We start from the raw sequence: 14310 nt of genomic DNA, 5'->3' as shown, positions 1-14310 counted from the left end.
AGCTCCGCAGCTCCTCACATGAAGAGGGTATCAGTAACTGAGCTGAAGAGCTAGTTCAGGAACAAATGCCACTGATATATTATCTTCCTTCACAGGTTGATATTTATCACACTTGTGAGACACCGACTCCAGGGTGACACAGACAAAAGGCTGCTTTTTTTTCTCCTTTAGTGATTCTTTCGAAATAAAAGTACTTGTGATGAATATTCTCCAGATTTTTTACGACATCTTTTACAGGCTAATCAAAGTGTGGTTATTCCACTTATTTAGCTCATTTGACTTGGTTTCTTGGTTACTTACCGTGCTAATTCTGTAAAGTACATTTGGTCCTTGTGCGTTTAATACTTACATATTACTATTTCTAGTAAAAGTGGTAGAAAGGTTAGCTCATTTGTGATGAAGATTATCAGCGGAGTATGCAGGAACTTTAAGAATAAATTAGAAATGATCCAACATCCAGTTTGCAGGTAGTAGTAAATGGTGTTGTATGTGTCGGCAGTGATGCTGCCTTCAGCTTATACGTTTTTCATCATTTTTTCCAGAAATATTTCTGTCAAAATGTTGGACTCTGAGTCTTCACTGGGGTTACTGAAACCAAAATAAAATTATGTTCTATGATAGACTGAGGCAGAGGGCAGAGAAGCCTGTGGTAGTTTTTTATAGTATACATACAGTAGCTTAACAGTACCTCAGTCTATGTGTTATACAGTTTGGGACAAATGGTCATAGAAAAGATTAAATGAAAAAAAAAATTTGATTAGATTAGACTAAAATGAGATTTTTTTTTATCTTCTCTCCAATTTTCGGAGGCTTTCCTAGCCGTCCCTGACATTCCTGACTTTGAAAACCACTGGATTAATGAACCAACAACTTAGACTTATGTCCTGTCCTCACTAGTTTCAAATCGAAATATATGTCTCAAGTTCAAGTTCATTTTATATCATTATTCCAGTGACTTTATAACATAAATGGCTTAAGGTGGTTGTAGGTTGTGTACATGTTCTGACCCAGGTTTGTGGGATTGAGTCCAGACTTGGTTGTGTACAGCACATGTTGTACTCTTTGCTGCAGGTTCAAGGCAAATAGTGCTAAGACTAAACAAACTCTAAAAAGATACAAACCATACCGACCATTTACTTTCCCAGCAGCCCTTGCAGGAGAGCAAGCAGAAACATTTAGGCTGGGTGTTTGTAAATAATGAGAAATGTTGTTTATTCAATGTAGCACCACCAACTAAATACATCTCACCACTTATCAGAGAGAGCCTCACACCCAGGTTTCTACAGCAGAAACACTGGGCTAAATAATGTCATGTGTGTTTTACACTGCCAGTGTTTTAATGTTGGTCTCACAGATTTAAAAAACACCCAGAGCTATTTGTTCTGGCAAGCAGCATTCTCTTTTCTGCCTTTTTTATTTATTTTTTTACAAATGGCTTACAGGACAAAGAAGCGGGAGAAAATGTAATTCTGTCTCTGCACTGGTGGAATAAAAAATGCTGTAATACATTTGCAAGATTATGTAAAAACCTCCGCGGCCCTTGATGTCTTTAAAAATCTCATTGCTCTGAATTGTGGGATGTTAACAGCAGTAAACAGATGCAGGGAGTTAGCGGACGAGGAAGCATTTTCATAAATAACAGCCTCTCCTGACGTGCGTGTGTCTTTAACGCTCGATAAATCACAGCTCCCTGCTGCCGCCGCTGGCACAGGGACCGCAGCTGTTAGCGGCGTCTCTGCCTCGGCCTGCCTCTCTGATGCTGCCTCTGTTTGTTTACTCAGCCCTTTTCTGTGTTTGCTTGCCCCCAACACAGCCTGGCATCAGTCATCCGGGGTCAGGTCCTCACGGGAGACGGGACACCGCTGATTGGAGTCAACGTGTCTTTCCTGCACTACCCGGAGTACGGGCACACCGTCACCCGCCAGGACGGCATGTAAGAGAGACACCCTCTGTATGTTTGTGTACACATGCTGTATCTGCAGTCATGGCATCTCATTAATGTATGAGCGCCAGGGCTCGGAAAGACAGGCAGGTGCTGGAAAAACTATGATCATTCATCAAAGGTCTACAAAAAAAGTAAGAGACAGAGACAGTGTCCAACAGTTGGAACAGCTTTTAAAAAGTATGTGTAATGTGAAACTTAAAGTTAGAAAAATCAAACAACACACACCAAAAGTAATGAAATAATAATAAAAGGTGCCGAAGAATATAGGACAAAAATTGTTAAAGCAAAGAGGCAATTAAACACCCCAGAAACTCTAAATAAAAAATAATAAATAATAAATCTAGAGAAATCTAACCATAATTTAGCACAACTCCCCAGTGATTAATCAAATTTAAAAATGTTATGGTTTCACTGCCCAATTATGTATATTTATATGATCTAATTCAGCAGTTTAACAGTGATAGTAGCACTTACCCTAAACTCACTGACAGTAACTAGAAACAGCAGCAGCACGTTCTGCCTTTAAACAATCCCTCATGCAAATGTCCGAGTGGCGGAGGCACAAGCTGTTTAAAATGCATTGAATCAGTGAGGGCTGAATCAATCTGCCTGCGCTGTAGTAAAACACGGGATTATTGTCCGACCTTCTTCTGCTATTACCACAGACGGCTCCTCAATAATGGCACCGCAAACACACGCGAGACAAACCCCTGTCACATATTTCAGATAGAGCTGAATGTTCCACCGTGGAGCTGGACTTAAATCAAAGGTTGTTCAGATGTGGTACGAAGCCCAATCTTCAGTTGATCAGATACATGAGGATCAGATGATTTCTTTAGATATTCCGTCTGATAACTCCTTTGACAAGTCTGATAGATGGTCAGGGATAATAACACAGCGTTCACCAGCGGCTCTGTACAGAGGAAACATCAAAGCTCTGCCTGGTCAAAGGGGAGAGCGCTCCAGAAAAGGAAACAGTTTAGTGTCAGCTTGAAAATACAACAGCGTAAAGCTAATTATGAAACCAGAAATGACTACAAGTTATTTAGCATCTTACAAAGTAGTCAAAGTATACACAATATGTCTAAAGGATAACAGCATAACCTTTTTTTAAAAAAGTCGAGCTAATACATGACTAATGGAAGCCATTTTATTTATAGTTAGCCAAAATTGGTCAAATTTAGCCCACTTAATGAAAATCAGAACAGCTTTTATCTAGAATTTATCCCTAAAGCCATTCTCAGTTAACTGGAGCTAAGCCAGAATAAGCTAAAAGTTAGCCAAATTGCTGAAGCAATTGGATCACTAATAATGTGGCCACATAATTTCCCAGAATATAATTACAAATCAGGCTCAGGTCAACGTTCCTAAAGTCTACCTGAGCAAACGGATTTTAGCCCACAAATGACTACAATGTGAACTTGGCAGGAACAGCAGTCTGTTCAGCTCGTGGTACAAAGCCCCCTCCTCCAGTCCATCAGATATGTGAGGATTAGCTGATTTCTTCAGATATTCTGTCTGATAACTCCTCTGACAAGTCTGATAAATGGTCAGGGATAATCGCACTGTACGGAGGGAACGTCTCAGCCCACAGAGGAGGGAGTTGGAGAAAAGGAAGCTGTTTAAGGTCAGCTGAGCAAATTTGATCATTGCAAAGATAAGAAAAGAAAATACAACAACTACTAAAGATTAGGAAAAAGAAGTCAGCGTGAATTTGTTCGAAAGGTATTTAACACATTTAAAAAATGACCCGACTTTGCTTGAAGATAGTCAAGAATTTAGCCACAAAATTAAAGGTTATCTTGAATCGATAACATAATTCAAAAATAGTAAATATATATATATCAAAAAAGTCGATCAATAGTCAGAAATAGTCAAAAAAATTAAAACTTACAAGCAATTGCATATGCCATAGTAGCTTTGTATACCAAAAACATCTAAAAATGTGCAAAAAGAAGTATGAATATATTAATGATAGCGTTTTTAAATATTTATTTTTAGTTGTTTTCTTTTCTTAAAGCTAACATATACCATTTTATTGCATTTTATAATACTATTTAAATTCTATCATTAAGTTTAAGCTATTTTGATATTAGTTAATCAGGTTTTACTTTTATTCTTTTATTGATATTTTGGCTACTTTTATTCATGTATATTTATATTTTTAACCCCCCCACCATTATTAAATCTACCCCATTGAAAAGTTCTCGGCAGCCTGGTTTAGTCAGTGAAATTCAAATAAAGCTGATGTGAGGGAATATTTCTATGTTAAAACCTGACAAAGCGGTCGCAGACACTCACGCGTAAGAGCAGCTATTCAGACAGTGAGCTTATTAAGAAGACTGGGAATTATACAATTACAGCATGTAAAAGAAGTGGATGTTCACAGAACTGTAGTTAAAACAGAGGGAAAGTGGGTCAAAGGCAATTTGGGGAGACGCTTTGTGAACTTTGACGAGGATTTCATTGAAACTTCCTACAACTTTTTGAATACTTTCAGCTTTTTTTGGCCCCACGGGACTTCTCTTAAACAGAGCTGCCACATTAACACACCCACGTCTGCAATTAACTCCCATTACATTGTCTGTTATCACTGATTAAGAGTTGTTTCTAGGGCCTCAAATACTGTAGTTCTAATGATTTATGTATGAATTATTTAACTTGTCTTTAAAGAAAAACAGTCCATAATATTAATATAATTATTTCAATATATGAAAGCCTTTTCTCCAGCAGAACATGGTTCATTCTCTCTGTGGAGCTTCCACACATTACTATCATCCACGGAGAGTAATTTCTGACTTTTGCTCAACCTGCCGTAGCCGACACTTTTCTGGCTGGATTTGGTTCAGGGTCTGGAGTCGAGGGAGTTTTTTCTGGTGAAATGGTTTTAATTAGTACAATGTTAGTCAGACAAAGGGCAGTGGTTTGGAAATGAAGGGTGAGTCTTTATATACTGTGTGAAAATCAGCAGAGCCAGAGGCTAAAGCATCTGTGTGCTGGTGACAGTGCATTAACTTCACTCACACACACACACACACACACACACACACACACACACACACACACACCAAACATAATTTAAGGGGCTAATGCACCACAAATAACACACACAGCTTTTTTTAGATATTTGTTAACGTCAACCATTTGGTGCGGGTCCTAAGTGTGGGAGTGACAAAGATCGAGATTAGGTTTTTGTCGACATAAAAAAGAGGCCATTTAAGGAATGGCTGACACGTTTCAAGGGAAGACCAAAGAATATCCTAAAATCAGTTAAAAGATTCTTCCAAAACACTAGTTAAACATAACACCTATTGGCTACAGTTAACCTTAGCCAGGTGCTAAAAGTTAACAATGGATAGCAAACGCAGGTAAAGTGGGAGGAGTTAGCAAAATGTAATGAGAAATTATAACATTTTGGCAGAAATGACCTTAATTGTACCGATTGTATCAGAAAAGAACAGCTATAAATGAGCTAAATTTTATATTAAGCTTTTTGTCTTAGAAAAATATATTCTTTTGAACACTGCCCTCAGGTTTGACCTTTTGGCCAACGGTGGTGCTTCTTTGACCCTGAGTTACGAGCGTGCTCCTTTTCCCACACTGCACCGCACCGTGTGGCTGCCCTGGAACGTCTACCATGTGATGGACACGGTGGTGATGAAGCGGGAAGAGAACGACATTCCCAGCTGTTACCTGACTGGGTTACTCAGACCCAACCCCTTAATTGTATCAACGCCCCTCTCCACTCTGTACAAGACCTCACCTGAAGACAATCCCATCATCCCAGAGACACAGGTGAGACCGAGTGTCACCTCGGGACACGACATGATACATGTTAATCTTTATTTCAAATTTTCTCCTTCGGAATGAATGGCTTCCCAACATTGGGAGCTGCACTGTGGAAAACAGAATGTTAAAGTGTAAAGATAACAGTTTATCTTCTTTTCAACACAGCTTTGCTCTTGTTTTTGCCTGCGAGCGTTGATTTAAATTATCTCCCAGTATACTGTACTAAGCAGTAACTGTCTCACAGCTCCACAGATTAATTCTTAAGACATGTGGTGTGGTAAATACACGCCTCAGGATTTGGTCTGTATCCATCTCCACTGTCTTAAAATCCTAGTTTAAATAAAAGTCCATATGTTGTTTTGGTTTCTTCGCAGAACAGTTTGAAGTCCTGCAGTCAAAAGCAAACAGAAATGACTATTCTTTTGGTTGATAAACATTTAAAGACTAACTAAACTAAATATTTCAAAAATTACAACCTAAATATGATGTGGTTTAAGCAAAAAAAACAAAAAACAGGAGTCAGAAACGATCACAGGCTTAACTACTGTCGATAAATCTAAAGATAAAAAAGAAATCAGTCTGCGCTCCTCTTTTGATCATTTATACCAGTACAACTTTCACAGAAGCTCCTCTCTTGTTGCCTGTGTTACTGTGTGGTGTACACTTCACACTGTGTGTGTACTTGGCACCAGTCTGACTGCTAATTAAAACCATCAGGTCCTTCACGAGCAAGTGGCCATACCAGGCAGTGACCTCAACCTGGTCTACCTGAGCTCCAGGGCCGCTGGCTACAAGCCCATCCTGAAGGTGCTGCTGACCCAGGAGCGCCTGCCCTTTGGCCTGATGAAGGTGCACCTGATGGTGGCCGTCATGGGCCGTCAGTTCCAGAAGTCCTTCCCTGCGTTCCCCGACCTCTCCTACACCTTCATCTGGGATAAAACAGACGCCTACAATCAGAAGGTCTTTGGCCTGGCAGAGGCTGTGGGTGAGTTTCCCACTGTGAAGACATGTTGCATTGCAGATGTACAGTAGATCAGAAACCAGATCAGATACACCCGCACCAGCTCCAGGCAGTGAACCTGAGCTGAACTTTCACTGAGAGTTTCACGTGTCAACGATAAAGCACCAGGTGACTACTTCACTGTCCAATAGGAGCCTGATGACATCACAACACTCAGTGTACAGTGTACATTTACAATACAATTGGCACCGGCTGCAAGGCTCCTTTTGAATGTTACTGTGTTGAAATTTGAGTTTACTTTTAGGGTAAATTCTATTAAAATGTAACCTAAATATTTCATTCTTTTCCAAGAAGGAAGCCAACAAAAGGTCATCCAGTTCTGACTGGTTCACCTTAAAACCATAGACTGCAACCAAATAGTTCATATTTTATGTTTGTCCAGAACAGTGAATATTTAAAGACTACACTGATAAAAGTGAATTTAGAATGATGGCTCCATCTGAGAAAAAAAATCAAAAATAGTTGGAAAATAGTGAGATAATATTGACTATTTCTTTGTCAATGTAAACCAAATATTTCTGTGCCCATGAACAAAAAAATATTATATTTATTTCTAAGAAGGAGCTTCATCGGCTTCCATATATTTTAGCTGATTTAGGTTTTTGTGAAGACATTTCCATTATTTCCAAGAGGCTTGTAAAATTCTAACTGACTTCGAAAAAAAAAAACCCTGAAAATATCTATTTCCAAGAGGCTTCGAAAAAAAAAAACCCTGAAAATATCATTTGAATACCTGAATGGAAGAGTCGTTATGTTAAAACAAAGCAGGTCCACACCCTGCGACATTCACAGGATGTTGTCTTCACCTGGGCCGGGGTGTTGATGGGGTCGTATGACCTAACTGAGGTGTGAACTTGACCAAGATTTCCAGCCACTAGTTAGTGTACCAGCCAGTAGAAGTGTCATGCACAAGAGGTCGTTCACCTACTTTTATATTCAGTGGCTAAAAAGTCATAAATTTCTGAGAACTTGACAGTCTGGTACATCCCTGGGGAGAAGATGCTGTGCGAAGTACAGGATGACAAATACCAAAAAGTGCCAAAACCAATTAAAAAGACTGGCTTCCTGCAGGGTTTACAAATTGCCTCCATAAGATGTTTTTTTCCCCTATATTTCCCTGAAACACAAGTGTTAACCTCACCAAATGTGGTGAGCGTACTGCAAACTGTTTTCTCAGTCTGAGTTCCATCATCGCTGCCATTTTTCTACAACCATGGCAGCAAAACCAGAAAAATGACATTTGTGAATTTTTGGCACTTTTTAGTGCACGTTCAAGGTCCTAAATTATAATCTCGTGCAGTTTCTTATCAGCTTTTATTTTATTATTCCCTTGTCATTCAATTAAATTGAATCTTACATTATTGAATAACTCACTCATCTGTTTTAAATAATTCAAACTAATAACTCAAGAGTCATCTCTGGGATTACAGTGCATCGGGGTTCTGCCGGTGCTTATATACAGTGATACTTGCATTTTAATAGCGCACTCAACATTTTTCACCGTCTGAGAGTCTGCGGGATTGTGAACATTAAAGCACTAGAGATTATGAATTACAGAGGAATAAAAAACCTCACGACCTTGACAGAATAACAGGATTTTTTTTTTCATGGCTGTCTCTGTTGTAACTATATCACAGCCTTATTATATTTACCATAACACTCTCCATCGGAGCTTTTATTGTCTGAATAATTCACGCCACTTTGCACAACCCTCCCTATTTGTGCTTTATTTGCATTTACACAATATAAAACAGACAAATGAGTGGAGAACACATAAAATACAGACTGCGCAGGTGAGACGCACAAACCCCCATGGGCCTTTTAAAATCATCCCAGCTGGAGAAAATTACAGAGTCAATGAGAACAGCAGAATAAGCACATACTGGGAGCGGCCCCCAACGTGCGCTGACTGGTTTATGTGCGGTCTATAAGCAGGGAGCTGCAGTAAGGGTCAGGTACGCAGGTCATAACCGTGCTGATCACAGGCCTCTGCTGTCGTTAACTTCAGTGTCTGTGGGATATGAGTACGAGTCCTGCCTGGATGTCGTGCTGTGGGAGAAGAGGACGGCCACGCTGCAGGGATTTGAGCTTGACGCTTCCACCATGGGAGGATGGACGTTGGACAAACACCACATACTGGATATTCAGAATGGTAGGAAACATATTTTATATATTACACACCAGAGGTCTTCAACAACAGAGGCACAGAGCCGATCATTTAAGTTGTTTTAAAGTGGGCTTACTTTATTTTTATTAGTCTTCCGGGTATTTTATTTTATTTATAATTTTTTATTTTATATAGGGTATTTTATTTTGAAAAGTTGCAAAATTCCAATTTGGCGTTAACACCAGAATATTTCCCCAATTCCACCTCCCACTGTAATTGAACTATATGTTAGATTAATAAATTTTGCCGAGATGAGAGACTGGTCAGAAATGGCTAAAAGATAGCGAAAAACAATGGAAAAAAAAGAACAATCACACGTCTGGACCACTCTCCTATTTTAAGACGAGGACAACGACAGTAATGATCTGTTGGTTAAACATGGAGCTCTATGATAAACAGGCTTCACGTTCGGTCTTTTCATTAGATCCACACACTCAAAAAAAAAATCACTGCTCTCTCATTGGCCAAAACCACTTTAACTGCCAAGTATAATAAAAACACAGAAGTTTGTCTGTCTGTCTTTCCGTCTGTCTGTCTCTTTCTGTCTCTGTCCGTCCGTCTGTCTGTGTTTCCTGTTACTGCAAACGTCTGTTAATGCCAAACTCAGATTTACACAGTAGCTACAGAAAGTTGAGACATCTCTGTTTAATTATAAGGTGATCACGTCCAGATAGTTTGTTCCATCTCTCAGCCTAAATCTATGTAGTGGAGATACAAAAACATTTTTTAGCAAAATTATTCACAAACTTATGTAATTATTCTTAATAAAAAAAAATATATATAAACTCTTTAAACTCTATCTCTTCTAAGTTTGTTCTGTTCTTTTTAGTATAAGTCAGTCTGTGTAAATAAATCGATTAAGGTTTTGGCACCGACTCGTTGGTTCTAAAACTTTTATTTTCTTCTGCTTTAGTCATTCTTTTGTTATGGTGAATAAATTAAAGTTTTATTTTGTTTTTGTATTTTTGTTATAGTCAACCAAATTTTCAGCTTTCAAATAAATGTTAAAAAGTTGAGGAAACATGAAGTTGAAAAGAACAGAATCAACAACATGTCTGTCACCACTGTGACATGTATCATTGGGAATCAGACTAAAATGTTCTCCTGGTCTGCAGTCTTTGGTCACTCAGACATTTTTTTACCAACTGATTTCCACACTTTGTGTCAGTTTTCTTTTGGTCATACTTGGATGTTGAATAAGCAAAAAGTACTGTACTGAAAATTATTGATTGATTGGTTGATTGATTTTGCAGTGGGCTTCTTTAGTCACACTGACCCATCTGTGTGTTCTTAGATGTCTGTGTGTTTTTTTTTTCTGAAAGCAGCCTCATTTTAATATCTAGTATTTAGTGACTTTATATTTTATGAAAATATTGAGGTCATTAACAAAATCTGTCCGTTTACTGTGTTTGGAGACTTTTTATTTCCACGTTCTCTCCACGCAGCACTGCTGAACAGCTGGAGAAGGAGGTCTCTCACACTAATCTGGAGAATTCATTGCTTTTCTGTAACATTGTTGCCTGTAATGGGACTGCAATTATTAGAAGCAGACCTGGGGGTAGTGTGTGAATCGTCAGTTTACTACGCTGGTGGTCTGACATGAAACCCACTCTGGCTCTCTATTGTTGTTCCACTTGTCCAACCCAATTTGTGTCCCTTATATTCTGGAGAATAGCGGGAGTTGCAGCCATGGCCTCCAGCGCCGTCCAGAGTCTTAACTCTGTCAGATTGGTCTTCTCGCCTGGACGTCTGCTTCACTTTTGTTTAGTTTATTAGGAATCCACCATTAGTTTCTGCATTGCAGCAAATTCTTTCCTGAGGTCCTTGAAAAATCTACAAATTTGTCCTAATATACAAAGAAAAAAGATAAGGCTGCACACACATACACAGTCCTGGAGATAAGTCACATACTGTAAAACACTGCTGTAATTACTCTGCTAATTTCACTAATTACAATCCTGTGATGAATGTTCCAGATAGAAACATTTCCAAAAACCCACCAGAGGAAATGTTCCGTTTGAACAGCCCTTTGGATCGTATGTGAGTTTTAGTTGTCATCTTAGAATCTGCTCTGTACTCAAGCTGATGTTTATTTGACTTTGTGAGTTCCCGGGGCCAAATGTGGCCCTGGGGCAGAAGCTTTTGTGGAAAGTCAAAAATCAATTTCTTGGCATTTTGGATTACTGTAGGAGTGAATTTGTCATACGTTGAACCCGTTGTTTGGTCTGGTATGTTTGTGCCGTCAACAAACTTGGGAGCAAACTTTACTGCTTTTGCTGTATTCTCAATTTAATCTTTTTCAGCCAGCTAGTTTTTAGTACAGTCTTTTTTTATATAATTGATCAATTCTGTTCTGTTTAAAGTATCCTTAATCTTTTTTTTGGCTGTTGACTTTAAGCTTTATTGCAGTTTATTATTCAGATTTTTATTCCCGGAAGATTTTTAGTTAGCACGACTGCATTTCCTGCAATAACTATTATATATAATTATTTTGGCTAATTGTTAGCTGTTTGCTAATATGTTATCTAACGTACCCAAACCGAGGTACTTCTAGATTGACATTAATCCTAATTATTACATTTTTTGGCTTAGTCTATCTTTTATGCCTAACTTGAGTCTTTTCTAGCAATAAAGTCTGGCTGTGCTCAGTTAGCTCATATTATTTAACTTTAGCTTCAATAGCTACATAAGGGTATAACTTTTTTTTTATTTAGCCATTGCAGGTTTCTCAAAAAAAAAAAAAAAAACATTGGCCCCTTTAACTAAGCCTTATGTCATGTCTGTCTGCCTCCCTGCTCTTCTGTCCGTCTCTCCCTGGGTAATTAGTCTCACCTGGTGCCCTGGGTATATATACCCCTCTCCCCCTCTCTGTCCTTGTTGGGTCCTTGTTGTTTGTTGCTGGAGACTTCTGTCAGCTCTCTTTTTCTGATCTGTGATTCTTCCATGACCAGAACTCGGTCCTGCCTGTTTGTCCTTCCTGTCTGTTTCTGTCCTCCCTGGTCCGTGTTCTCTGTTCTAGGCACAGCTCTTCCTGCTCCTGTTTTGGACTTGTTAAAATAAAGAACTGAACTTTGATTCCTGTATTTGGCCTGCATCCCAATCGTGGTGCCTTGGATTTATTGATAGATGGATGGATGGATGGATGGGTCTCTATCCAGTTTGCTGTTTTTAATCAATTCACCTGACATCTTTTTTTTTCCATTTCACTTCTCTACACTTTGCTGTATTTTGTAAAACACAGCAAAGCAGGTTTCTCCTGAAGCAGTGGCAGTAAATCTAGCCGTGCCGGTTGGAGCTTTTATCAGTGAGTCCTCAGCAGATATGAAACACTCTGATGTGCAGTTCCACAAAGCTGCCTCACAGTAAAAGCTTTTGCCAGTAATTACTGTGTCACTGAGACTTTTGAATTTCTTCCAGCTGATGGATAAATAACTTCCATTTGAAATTTCATTTGTTTTCTCTCAAATGAAAATGTCTGCTGCCTAGTTCTTCAAGGACTGTCTTTGGTAAATGCCACAAACTTTCCTTACACGAGTGTGTGAGTGTATCATCCACCCTGGTGTGTGATTAAGTAGTTTTGGACGGCGTCGCCAGAATGTCTGAGTGAGGTTGAAGAGGTTAATGAGCTTCACCGCTTTACCAGCAAACTATTAATGTGTTTGTGGGACTAATTGGGCATGAAAGTAAACGCGTGTATTTATATGTGTTCACGGCATTGATATTTCATTTGGACCTACTTTCGCTTGATTGGAGAAGCTAATGTATTCTCTCGTTCCACTGTCTTTACATGACAATAAATAGTAACCCGATGTCACAGATTTTGTAAAGTCTTTATAAAGTTTCATTGAGTATGATTTGATGTATTCATATTTCAGTCTAGAGGGATTTGGTTGCTGTAAGGCAGCTGCTAAAATGTCATAATAAATACCTCACATGAGGCAAATAATAGTACTGATGCCTCTTATGTCTTAGAACATACCAGATTAGTGTTCACCTCCCACTGCTGAATACAGGACATTTGTGTCCATTCAAGCATGTCATACAGCTAGGTTATATGATGTTCCACTTGTGTGTAGTATCTGTCAGTTGCAGTATTTCCTTCCTGCAAATGCAAACCAGAAACTGACTTTTTTCATTGGATCTTGACAATAAAAGGCATTATTTGTGGAGGAAACGCAACATGATTTCAAAGTAGCCACAGGCAACGCGATGTCTCAGTGCATTTAGCAAAAACAAAATAATAATATGTGGATGTTTTGGCTTAATTTGATCATGTGGTTCATTGCTTTTTTTTATCTGCACAAGTGCAGAAAAAAGTGTGAAAATAAAACATTGTCCATCTCTGTTCTACAGCCTACAGCAGAGATGTATAAACAGCAAGTACAAAATTGTCTCATTCTTAAATGACCAACTGAAGCATTTAATTAATTATATATATATATATTAATAATAGAAAAAAAAATCACCACAAGTGCAACATTCAGTTATTAGTGTCATCCAGTCTTTGCGGGCCGTATATGGCCCCGAGACCGGGAGTTTGAGACTCAAGTTAAACTTGATAGATCTATTCAGAATCAGACAATCATGTGTCCAGAAGAACAGGTGCTTTTAGATCATTCCTGTCCAGACTTGTGTGCATGCATGAACTGGTCTGTACAACTGGAGTTGAAACAGACATAAAAATATAGAAACCCAACAGACTCATTAAAATTCACCTGTTTTCCCTGGGAGCTGACTTGTGGTTGTGTTTTATGTCATATCAGAAATTCTAACACTCAAAGGTAAAGTTCACATTTGGCTGGAAACAGAACATTAATTTTATATCAACACAAAGAATGAATTTTTTATGTGTTCTTATTTTTGCTGAAGCCATTCTTCATGTATTTTGTATTTGTGCTCTGACGTGAACTTGTAAATGAAGTCTCCTTCTAGACATAAATCCATGTGACTTTCTTTATCTGTGTAGTTGACGTTGGACAGGTGTGTGTCAGTACGGTACATACCCTCTGCACTAAGGCAAAGGTACTGTTTCTCCCACTTTGACATTTTTACTGTGTTGATTTAGAACGATCACATTTTACAAAAACCTGAAAATATCCCTCACCATGCTTATCTTCTGTTTTTAAGCAATAAGAATGTGCAGACGTTGTCGTTTGTGTCTTTTTGACCTCCCACAAATACTTAAAATGATTGTATTTTAACAGCAAGAATGTTTGTAGCAGAGATCAGCAGGCAGCAGGTTGTTTACTTGTTATGGTTGTTATGGTGACAGATGTCCCTGTGTGTCTTTGACCGTGGTTGGACCTCTGTGATGAGGTCCTTTGCATGTGGGCAGCTTATAATAGAGATTAAACTGGATTGGACGACACTCCAAATGGACTTTGAATC

General features: G+C 38.7%; 1 protein-coding gene and 2 long non-coding RNA genes across 3 annotated transcripts in view; 1 reads left to right on the top strand and 2 right to left on the bottom strand.

Annotated features, from left to right (window-relative positions):
- Positions 1 to 14310, top strand: part of LOC103390675 (teneurin-3-like) — a 210477-nt gene that overhangs the window by 156131 nt on the left and 40036 nt on the right. Inside the window, 4 exon segments of the mRNA XM_008326610.3 lie at positions 1814 to 1933; positions 5479 to 5740; positions 6452 to 6719; positions 8764 to 8907. Of these exon segments, the coding sequence (XP_008324832.2) occupies positions 1814 to 1933; positions 5479 to 5740; positions 6452 to 6719; positions 8764 to 8907 (794 nt within the window).
- LOC112488154 (uncharacterized) lies at positions 1186 to 4988 on the bottom strand. Its single transcript, XR_003051942.1, has 2 exons — positions 2420 to 4988; positions 1186 to 2065 (listed from the first exon to the last, which is right to left on the bottom strand). It is a non-coding gene; the product is annotated as an uncharacterized LOC112488154 (long non-coding RNA).
- LOC112488153 (uncharacterized) lies at positions 8468 to 13575 on the bottom strand. Its single transcript, XR_003051940.1, has 2 exons — positions 11755 to 13575; positions 8468 to 8891 (listed from the first exon to the last, which is right to left on the bottom strand). It is a non-coding gene; the product is annotated as an uncharacterized LOC112488153 (long non-coding RNA).

Source organism: Cynoglossus semilaevis, chromosome 15, assembly GCF_000523025.1.
Source record: "Cynoglossus semilaevis isolate Cse_v1.0 chromosome 15, Cse_v1.0, whole genome shotgun sequence".
Taxonomy (NCBI): domain Eukaryota; kingdom Metazoa; phylum Chordata; class Actinopteri; order Pleuronectiformes; family Cynoglossidae; genus Cynoglossus; species Cynoglossus semilaevis.
Note: the sequence above shows the minus strand (reverse complement) of the source record. Positions and strands in the feature narration are given on the sequence as shown.